Here is an 11,460-nt window from a genome sequence, read left to right as displayed (position 1 = left end):
GTCTGTAGTAAAGTGTATTGATAAACACTGTTTTGATTAGTGTGTGGTAAAGTGATTGGGTGTGGGCGGAGCCTCGGTCTCTGTCTCGGGCGTGAGCGAGCGGCTGCGGAGGCTTCAAGATGGCGGAAGCCCTGACAACTCAGGAGCAGCTGGTAAGGGTTTCTTAACGGATTTTTTGTTATCTGCCCATAATGCTCAGTGTGTACACATGTCACCTTCAGTTTCTCCTCTAGCCGGCGATTTTTCCCATATATTTTGTCACGGTGATTGTTCATGGGAACGATGTGGTCTAGTAAACAGCGCTGGCCCGTTCGCACCCTGACTCCGGTGTGACTGACAGGAGTTAGCATGTGTGTTAGCATGATGGCGTTTGCTAATAGCTTGTAGTAGAGATCACTTAACCGGCTGTGTATCTCGAATACTCATTCCTTTAATAACCAAGCTTTACATGGACCACATAGATATGTTCATATCGTGTATGTTAACTAGCGGTACATCCTTACCTACGGTTAGCCCCATACATGGTGCTTGTAGTGTCTTTAACGCTACCGTTAGCTATCCAGCCACCACATGTAACCTAGCCGCTAGCTATTGCTAATAGCCATTGTTGACTTGCAGGGAATTTCCTCGATACCTATATTACCAGACGTTAAAAAATATATTGGACTAAATGTGAAGGTTGAAACTGAACAACCAATGATTGCCTTAATTGTCCGTTGTCATTATGTACCATGACACAGTGAAGACAAGGCAAGATCACGAGTCTCATCGCACAACGCGAGCCCACTAGCTAGCAGTGTCCTGCCTATCAGATTTACGGTCGAGAATTCACAGAAGTGATCCTCCGTTTCCTAGCATTGTTGTTGCCATCACTTTCTAGTAAAGGGGCGGACCTGACATTGATAGCGAACATGAAATGCCCCACCGCGATTCTGGTGACAGCTTCATTTTATAGTCACTTGTTTCATCTTTATCAAGCTTTCACAAGGTTAACTGATCACGAAGCTAAGTAACGGGGCATGCTCGCACTGCTCTCCAGATTTGTTGATTTGTTTCATGATGGCTTAACGTCACCAGATTCAGTAACGTCAATAGGATAACTGCCCAAGGACACTTTGAATACAAAATGTTTGTAGTGTTAGCTCGCTGCTGAAATCGGCGACTTGTGTGATCCCACCAAGGCTAGCAGCCATACCCTGGTTCTGATATTCTGTCACTGGTACGAGCATAGCGTATATATGCCGCTATCCTTCATTTACCAGTTTTCTCATTATAGAAGGGCGACTTTTAAAGGTAATCTCTATGACTTGCCCTGCCCCAAATCCAAAAATGTTATCCCAGTTTAACGTTACTATTGCCAATTTAGAAACATGTTTTGGAAACATGTGATCACCACTTATTAAGGGGAAATGTGTGGTACACTAAATTTTTGGCACTAAATTAAGCAGTGTACCTTTTGATGTTGTCACGTATGTCTGATTTGATTCCTTTGCTTCTGTTGTCTGGACCAGGTATTGGTTAGCTTTCCCAAATGTGTGTGTCTGTGCACTGTGATTGCAATATGTGTCCAGTCACCGTATCAGCTCAGGTTCATTCTTGGCACATAGTTGTGGCTATGCCACACTCTACAAGTCACAAATCTTTCACAACATCCAGTTTTTGTAACTCGATAAATGACCAAATATGAATTTTCTTTGTGAGATTATCATTGTCCTGATGATATGATTTCATACATGTATGTTAGGGTTTCCCATAGTGTTTTGTTGACATCACCCTAAAGACTACCTCTGCTGATCATAATTTCTGTCTGTCCATCTGTTTGTCTGTCTAGTCCGGTTTAGTAATCTCAAATCAGTTTAGAGTGAGAGTATATTTAAAAGCAGCAAATGTTGACCAAAGTGCTTTACTGCGAGATTACATTTTGGGATTATTTATGGGATTGATGATTACAATTAAACAAAACACAGGAATGATCAACTAAAAACACATAAATAAGAGGATACAAGTAGATTAATAAAAGCACAGAATGTCTTCATAAAATCATAGCACGTGTTTGTCTGTAGCATTCACATTCAGGAAAAAAAGGGAGCAGAGTTGCTACTTCACGCGGCAAATGCTATATGTTTAATGAATATGTCTGTTGTTTAGCCCATCATCTAATAACAAAACTGATCATGAGATGCATCAGAATGTGGCCACGTCTGCCAAGCAACTCATAGGGAAACCCTCTGTTTGGATTAACTTTTCAATTGACATCCGCTTTTTTATTCATATCCTATGAGAGAGTAGATTCAGGTTTTGTATACAGCTCATGAAGTAATCTGCTGTACCCATTCATATACTCGCCTCTTGCGACTTTCAAATTTGGAGGACAGATGCAGCCCACTTGTCTCCTGGCATGTGAGCCCTCTCATTTACAGATTTGCATCTTCCAGGGGCACAGCCTGTCGCTACAGTCTGTGTCGAAGTTATTGTAACTTTGGCAGGAAAAGATCTACAAAGCTGAGGGTACTGACAGTTTTATGTGTCCTCCTTGTCATGTCAGTTGTCATCTCCATCATCACTTTTCTTTCCTGTTGTTCTGCTTCCTAAATTCCAATCTTTGTTTGTGTGTTTTTAATACCATGTCCTCCTTTGGTTATTCTCCTTCAGTTTTTTCTGCTTTAGCCTCTCCTCACACACATACACCTCACCTTTTCTTTCCATCTCCTCCCTCACGTCTGTCCAGGCTGTGGAGGAGTTCCTGAGTAAGGTGCGTAGCAGGGAGCAGCCTCACAGTGCTGGGCTCGTGTCCCAACCTACGGCTGTAAAGTTTCTTATGGCCCGTAAGTTTGACGTCTCCAGAGCCATCGACCTCTTCCAAGCATACAAGGTACAGCAGTGATTTGACTGGTGACAAAACTGAAATGACTATTTTTCTATTAACAGCATGACACCAGAATGCTTAAATAGGGCTAAAGGATTTGGGGAGAGTATCCCATTGCATTTTTTTGTGCAGCAGTGCAATTTTGAGACCCCTCTTAGTGGTGTCACTATATTCATATGGTCAAGCAAAATAGTATAACTCCTTAAGGCCTAATCTGGGGTGAAAACAAAAGGATTGTCCGCCACTGATATTCAAAACACACAACTAGAACCTTCTTTTATTCCCAGATTTATTGACAGATCAATAATAAAGGTCAACAATAAACAATGACTGAATCAAAGTCTATAATGTTTTTGGATGCTGTTAAATGTTTGTTCACCTACTGACCTAGCTGCAAGCTAATGACTGCCTTCTTTCTCTCCCACGCTTACCATCATGTATCATTAGAACACAAGAATCAAAGAAGGCATCATCAATATCAACCCTGACGAGGAGCCCCTACGCTCTGAGCTGCTGAGTGAAAAATTTACAGTCCTGGTGAGTAGTGAGGTCATTATGAGCCGCTGAACATTAAGGAACTTGAGTCAGTCATTTTGCTATTTCACCCCTGGATGCATAGAAAAAAGTTTTCTGTGTGTTTGTGCCTGTCAGTGTGGATGCTTGTGTGTTCCTTTATGAATAGCGATAGAGTAAATTGATTTGTTTTGACTTCACATTCTTGAATGTGAACATAGCATGGAAGCAGAGTGAATTTGCACTGGTCTACATGATGGCCTGTTAATGTCCCTACCAGCCTGGCCGAGATGCAAAGGGTGCTGCTCTAGCACTCTTCACGGCTCGTCTCCATCGGCCAGACGTCACCACCCACAAAGCTGTGCTTCAGGCCATCATCTATCAGCTGGACAAAGCCATAGAGAGGTGATGACCTAACCTTAACCTACTTTGTGTAAACAACTTTTTTTTTCTTTCTTCTGCACTTTGATGTTGTGGTACACCTGTTCCTTTCAGTCTATCATTGTTCTGTGCATCTCTTTACATTTCTGTTTCCCATTTTTTATTTTAGTCTTTGTCTTATAGTTTCAATTTTTGACTTCCTGCTACTATTTAGTAATGTTAATATCCCAGATAGTGTAGGCCTGTTTGGGTTTTCCCAACATTATGATTTTATGTTTCTTTTCCTGCAAGTACCTGGATTAAAAAAAAAGTTTCCATTCCAAGTTTCCATTTTATAATACTTTGACACTCCTCCTCTGCTTTTAATTTACAAATCTTCTTGATTTCTCCCCAGTGTACAAACTCAAAGAGATGGACTCATATTTATCTACGACATGACCAACTCCAGCTATAGCAATTTTGACTATGAGCTCTGTGTGAAGATCCTCAATTTGCTCAAGGTAAATGTCTGGAACACCCTCTGTTGCTCTGCCTTTAAGTTTTCAGTATTAAAACTGTCTCTGAAATTAAAAACCTTTTCATCATTTTGTCTGTCTGATGCTTATATATATATATATATATATATATATATATATATATATATATATATATATATATATATATTTTTTTTTTTTTTTTTTTTTTTTTTTTTTTTACAGGGAGCATTTCCAGCTCGTCTAAAATGTGTCTTCATTGTGTCATCGCCTCTTTGGTTTCGAGCGCCTTTTGCTGTCCTCCGGCTTTTTGTGCGTGACAAGCTGAGAGAAAGGGTATGCATGTCTTGTTTTCTTTGGGGGGTGTGTGGGTGGGGGTGTAGTATGTTTATTATCTGTTTTTTGACATTTGTTTTCTTTTCTTTATTCTGCAATCACCAGGTGTGCACGGTGAAAGCTAATGAGTTGGCCAGTCACATCCCAGTCCCCTCCCTTCCTGAGCACCTGGGTGGGACATCCCAGTATAACCACGTGGCTTGGATCCAGGCCTGTGTTAACATTCACACAAACATTGTTCAGGGTGACACACAAGAACATGACACACATGACTGTGTGGGAAGCCTGCTACGCTCTTATAGCTTGGAGTGCAGCAACACAAGCGCAGGCGCTGCGCTGTCCCACACCCATATAAATACCCAGTTAGGTGCTGAGCTAGCTAACTCTAACTGCTACGATGATAGCAATGCTAACCCACAGAACCACTGCGGTGTGGTGGAAGGCAGGACTCGAGGCCTAGGCCAGTACCAGCAGAGCCCACATTCTGCTGCAAACCGGCCGCAGGGGAACCACCAACACTGGAACGGCTCAGCAGTGAGCGAAGCCAATGTGGCTGTCAGTGGCTCCGGTCTCAATGCTAACATGAATGGCCGCAGCCGCCAAGCTCCTCCCCAGTCAGACACGCCTCCCAACACACCGCTTTCCCAGAAAGGCAACGGGGATGCGGTGGACAGCAGGGCAACAGATTCTGCCCGTAGACCTCAGAATGAGGGCGTCAAAGAGGAGGGTGAGGAGGAGGAGGGTGAGGAAGGGGTGCCCCCGTTGCCCCAAAAATCTCTGCCTCGTCCACCCCACCACCCTTCCTCTCAGTCCCCTCCCCTGTCCTCATCGTGGGGTCCTGATGATGAGGACCGCTGCATGGAGGTGTCTGTTCACATGCCAGAGCAGGGAGGCATGACGGTGCATGAGCTGGTGGAGCATGTGAAGAGGAAGAAGAAGAAAGGGATCTATCAGGAGTACGAGGATATCCGCAAGGAGCCACCAGCAGGCACCTTTGACTACTCCAAGTAAGAGACAGAGAATACTTTCTATCCATCAGGTTCTCCTTTTTGTCTGTTTCCTCCTCTGTTTCTGCCGGTCTCTTCCTTTATTTTCTGTCTCGCTAACAGGTTAAAGGAAAATTACATGACAGATAACGTGTCAGCCCAGTATGTCAGTCTGTCATGCTTCCTCACATTTGAACTCAACCCTGTTTTTACAGGAAATTAGCCAATCAGATAAAGAACAGGTACAGTGATGTTCTCTGCCTGGACCAGTCACGAGTGCGACTCTGCCAGCTCTCTGATGACGAGGATGAGGTACTAATTAATTAAACAATTAACTTCCGTTCTTCTCCTGTTTTATTTATTTCATATATGTGTTTAATAAATATTTTTGAATGACTTTGTAGATAAGAGATGATTTTATAAATTTTTACAGATAAACGATGTGACAGTGCTGCCAACATCAGTCAGATTCAGACCTCTGATTCATGTTGACACAAAAAGAATGGATTACACTATAATGTTATTGTTATATGTTGTATATATTTATTGAAGTAATTAATGGTCGGCACTGAAATGATCAGCAAAGAATTAGCTGTGGACATAAATGTGGAATTTTGATTAGCAGTTACAGTAAATTTCATGACTAACATTTGCGTGTCTTCACCTGAGCTTATCTGCTGCATCTGATACGTGTGATTGGAAAGTGGAGTTCTCAGCAGTATTGTACACAGTGGCTCTTATGAGATTAATAGTAAAGGCCAGTTTTTTTTTGCAACCTGGCTCTTATTTTTGTGAAATGAGAACAATGACTAAAACTAAGACTATAAGAATTATGCCACTAAAAATTGTTTTTAGAAGAAATAAAAAGGTGGTATGGCTGTAGAACAAATGTTGGCATTGGCAGCTGAGTGAATGCCATTAGCTGAAACGGAAGATTGACTGAATTCATTATGTATTTAATACAGTTTTTATGTGACTGCAGTCTATTTATTGAAAGTAAGTGACGGGCATAAAAGTTTAATTCTGCACAGAAGTTTAACGTGATGTAAAAGGAAAATGTGTTGGCTCCACTGTAATAATACTAAAGCTGAGCACCTTATAAGAGTCAGTAGATGCTAACACTATGAAGCGAGTCTCACCCCACCTCTGCTGTGTGTTTTTGCAGACATCAGATTACATTAATGCCAGTTTTATGGATGGGTACAAGAGGAACAATGCCTACATCGCAACTCAGGGTGAACAGCTTTTTATTGTCTTTATACAGTCCATCAGGCAATATACACTTTTTCGACTCAACCCTGCCCAGTTCCCCTCAGACCGTAGCAGGGTGCAGTCTGATGTTATCATGGCCTAACAGATTTTTGTGTCGCTCAGGTCCTTTGCCAAAAACTTTTGGTGACTTCTGGCGTATGGTGTGGGAACAGATGGTACTTATCATTGTCATGACCACCAGGTGAGGCCCCTTCACCTCTGATTTAAAAAGCGAATTATGAATCGTACCTGGCAGTTCAGCGTGAGCACCTGCATTATTGCTGGTAGATTGATAAGTACGATGTGGGCACATAAAGTTGCAGATTCTATTTGTGCAGTGAGTCAGATTAAAGTGTGTAGTGTGTGTTAACATGACGTACAAGGTGAACAAACCCACAGTATCTGCCCAGCTTCAGAGATCTACAAAGAGTGTTTGTGTGCATAAGTGGTAGAATATGCAATAGCATGATTGGGCTGAATATAACATTAAAAGGTTTGTGGTTTGTGTTTTGTGTCCCAGGGTGGTGGAGCGTGGACGTGTCAAGTGTGGTCAGTACTGGCCTCTCGAGGAGGGCAGGACTGAGCAGCACGGATACTTTTTAGTCAGGAACACACACATCCAGGTGTTCCAGGACTTCAAACTCTCCCACCTTGAACTCTACAACACACAGGTAAAAGATGAAATGGCCCTTACAGTATCTTTGACGGCTTTCAAAGTAATTAAAATCCCAATAAAGATAACTTGATACAGCTGATGACTTCAGATCATGTGATTGCTTTTATTGGTGGAATGTCTTCAGTATATAAGATCACCATTACATGTAATCTGACAAGAATACTCGGCCCGCAGGCTCGTACATGCCAGTCGAAAAGAATGATTCTGAAGCCTAGCTTCAGAATCATGTCTGTGAACCTGTCTGACCTTTTGTTTTAGTCTGGAGAGACACGGGAGGTGTGCCACTACCTCTATGTCAGCTGGCCAGACTTCGGGGTGCCCAAGAGTGCCTCTGCTATGCTGGACTTCCGTGAGCATGTACTTCAGAGGAGGGATGCTGCAGTTCAGAGCCTGGGATCCAGCTGGACGGGGCCTCCAGGAGGCCCTCCTGTGGTTGTGCACTGCAGTGCTGGCATTGGCCGCACAGGTAAATGCTACATTATAGGGTGTGAAATTTCAGAAATGGTACAATGCACCAACTTTAGCTCAGGTGTTCTTTTTACTACTTATTTACATGCACTTTGCTCCACCTTAGCTCTGAGGGATATGGCCCTTCCTCGAAAATTTTCCCAAGACGCAGGAATTTAGCCACTGAGAATGTTGTTTAGAGTGGCTAAGTGGCGTCAGCATATTGTTGAACCCGTGCTACCTGCTAAAAAGGATTCCTGCCCAGTATTACATAGGTGAACCTGACACAAAGAATAGGAGGGTAAGAGTGAACTTCTTTTGTTGTCAGTTTTAGGTTTTCTCCCGTCGTCCTGCCGCTGTTGTCTCTACATTCTTAAAGATCTGCTAAGCATATCAATAAGTGTAAATAATTGTCTAGCTCTTCCATGTGTAACTTTCCTGTCTTGCTCTTCTTCCCTGCTCTCTGTGCAGGCACATTCTGTACACTGGACATCTGCCTGTCCCGGCTGGAGGACATCGGCACAGTAGATGTCCGTCAGACGGTGCGGCGGATGCGTACGCAGAGGGCTTTCAGCATCCAGACCTGGGACCAGTACTACTTCTGCTACACGGCAGTCATTGAATATGCCCAGCGCCATGGGAGACTGAGCCCAGTGCAGTGGTCTGACTCAGACCTAGAGACTGACAGCGAGTGAGGGACTCATAGGATAACTAGACGAATGGGATAGCCAACCTAACCCAAAGTTATAGGAACGAAAGACCGTGGAAAGACATTTCAGAGTAGTGGAGGAAAATGACTCTTCTGCCATAGGAGAGAAGAGACAAAGGATGGAGATCTTGTTTTGGCTCTTGATGTTAACGATGCATACCCCCACAGTTGCTCTTCCTTTACGTGAGTGGATGGACGGAGGAGGAGAAGAGCTGTGGAAAAAATTACAGGGAGTGGAGACTGTACGTTGCATCACTGATTGAGCAAGCTGTCCTGCCAATTTCCGAGCCCCTTTATATTTAGCAAACTACAGGGGGACTTGGCCTGCCCTGAACCTGTCTTGTTGACAAGAGCGTTGTACGAGTTGTAGCATTTTTATATTGACTTGCACATGACGAATGACAAACTTGAACGTTACCCCTTGAAGCCCTCCAAACCTGTCTTTTTTTCCTTTTTGTATTTCTCGTTCCTTTTCAACCCTGAACAAGTCTGCGATCACAGATAAAGAGTGATGGGTGTGAAAAGGTGAAACTTGAAAAAACTTTTTTTTTTTGTTTTGTTTTGTGTTCTTGTTTTTCGAGAGTAAATGGTTCTGTGTGAGAAAATGGCAAATGGCAGTAAGTGATACTAGATCAGTGTGTGAGCCATTTCGTCCATTTCAGTTTTTCCTTTTATTTTCCATGTCCTTTTTTTCTATGGTGCATTTTCTACATGTGTTTCATATTTGTGCATATGTAGACTAACTTTTCAAAGCCAAAGTCCTCACCCTGAATGCTTGGATGTACTCCTTACTGAAATATTATAGACTGAAGCCCATGTATATGTATATTCTTGTAACATACATTTATACATTAGTGTGCATTACACCAACCTCTGAAAGAAGAGCAAAAAAAAGCTGTTTAATATAATTGACTTAACCTTGAGAAGAAATATCTATGTAGCGAGCCAGGATATGACAAAATACTGAAGAGTTCTGGTATAAAAACAGATATCGAAATGCAAATCTATGCGATTTGTCAGGTCTAACATCATTTTTACTGTCAGAGCGTTCTGATTGGACGATCTCAAGCAATTTGGCCTTAACTTGATTCACTGCCTCGTTGTTCTCAGACCTAAACCATACCTGAAACTGTAAACTGTTGTATTTCCCCTTTTGTTTTTTTCCCTGTTTGAATCTTACTCCCTTGATACCACAGCTTTTGTGTTTGATTCTCGGGGCAAATTCTGCCTCAGATAATTGTGCCTTCAAGTTTTTCCTTAGCTTAATGTCTCGCTAGTATAGTAATAACACCCAAACTAGTGCACTTGCATAGTACACGTTGACTATGTGCCACACAGGACACCCACATTTTGCCTATGGTCCTGTACAGAGTATACTACTTGCGAATAACATAAAAGTAGTGAGTTATCTGGGACTAAGCTCTGGTTTGAGACATGGCTATTCTTTTATCATTTGACCTCAGGGGGTAATTCTAGTGTTTTTTGCCTAGTGTCAAAGATCCGTTTCTGGGTTTGCCTCTGGTAAATTATCATTTAAGAAAAAAAAAAACTATATCAACTTTATTTTGTATTTTTTACTGTATTGTATCCTACTATATTTATGTCTTTGTAAAACTTCTACAATATTGAAATCAGTGAATGTTGGTACGATGCTACAAAGAAAACAAACCAGTTATTGCATTTGATAAGCTGAACAAATCAGATGGGGAGTGAAATATATTTTTTGTTGTTCACAATGATACTTTAGTGGAGAATATCACTTGCCATTGTATTTTCAGAACTGACTTGTATAAATGGTGATTGTTCAATTCTAGGACAATGGGGGGGGGGGGGGGGGTAATGTTTTTAGAGAGCTTATTGTTAAACTCTTCAGTAACAATGACATTAACGTCTTACTGTCTGGTACCCAATGCCAAGGACAAAGCAAAAAAAAAAAAAGAGGAGCTATCAAGAGGAAAAAAACTAGCAAAAAAGACAAGTGGCTGACATTTCTGTTCTCTAAAAACCCATCTTGGTGTCAATGAGTAAATGAAAAAAAAAAAAAAAAATTTAGAATGGGTTAAGGTTTATCAGCATGGTATGAGAGCCTTGAATGTTTTTGGGGGTAACGGTGTCCAAGCAATTTTGTCAAGACAGACATGGATATTATTGGTGAATGTGGACCCTGCATCCCTCAATGCCAAAGGCCCAGGCTCACCCTTAAAAAAAAAATTCCTGTCACACATTCTCAACAGCCTACTAGCATGGACCTACCATTGCAGCATTGCATCCACGGACACAGACTCTGGAGCAACACGGGAACATTACTGAAGATTATGTATAGCTACAGAATGGGAGAGTGTGTATGTAAAAGATTCTTGGACCCCATGCTATTTTTAATTTGTTTTTATGAGAAACAGAGAATGCAATGTGCGTATGTCATTGGTGTTCATTTAATGTTTCTTTTTGTGCTTTAAGTTCTCGTGATTGAATTATGGCCTTTTACATGCTGTCAGCCCGGCTGTCCCATTAAAGCAATGGTATTACTATCTCGAATGAGTACAAAGCTAAAGCGATTTCTCTTTGACTGAACAGAGTGGTGCGTGTGCAGTATGAACATGTGTGTGGTATTACTGCTTTTACAGTATCTAAGTGAAGGATCTGAATACTTCCTCCATCACTGCCTGGCACACTCAGAGTTTTGGCAGGTTATGTGGCACTTTATTTTGTAAAGGTAATATAAACTGAGGAAAAACAGGAGAGCACAGACTGACCAGAGTTTTATCAGAACAATAAAAGCTGGCTTAAAAAAAATGTCAACAATATGGCAGTGAGATAATGCT

General features: G+C 41.8%; 1 protein-coding gene across 1 annotated transcript; it reads left to right on the top strand.

The window, feature by feature from the left end:
- The first annotated feature begins 101 nt into the window (after positions 1-101).
- ptpn9b (protein tyrosine phosphatase non-receptor type 9b) lies at positions 102-10,686 on the top strand. The gene is made up of 13 exons (XM_041035940.1): positions 102-152; positions 2,729-2,872; positions 3,314-3,403; positions 3,660-3,784; positions 4,155-4,260; positions 4,459-4,569; positions 4,675-5,576; positions 5,771-5,867; positions 6,721-6,790; positions 6,930-7,008; positions 7,327-7,477; positions 7,741-7,948; positions 8,401-10,686. The coding sequence occupies exons 1-13, from the start codon at positions 120-122 to the stop codon at positions 8,622-8,624; spliced, it is 2,340 nt and encodes a 779-aa protein (XP_040891874.1). The 5' UTR covers positions 102-119; the 3' UTR covers positions 8,625-10,686.
- Positions 10,687-11,460: the final 774 nt, after the last annotated feature.

Source organism: Toxotes jaculatrix, chromosome 4 (genome assembly GCF_017976425.1).
Source record: "Toxotes jaculatrix isolate fToxJac2 chromosome 4, fToxJac2.pri, whole genome shotgun sequence".
In the NCBI taxonomy this organism is placed as follows: Eukaryota; Metazoa; Chordata; class Actinopteri; family Toxotidae; genus Toxotes; species Toxotes jaculatrix.
The sequence above is the reverse complement of the archived record's forward strand: the minus strand, read 5'-3'. Positions and strand labels throughout refer to the sequence as shown.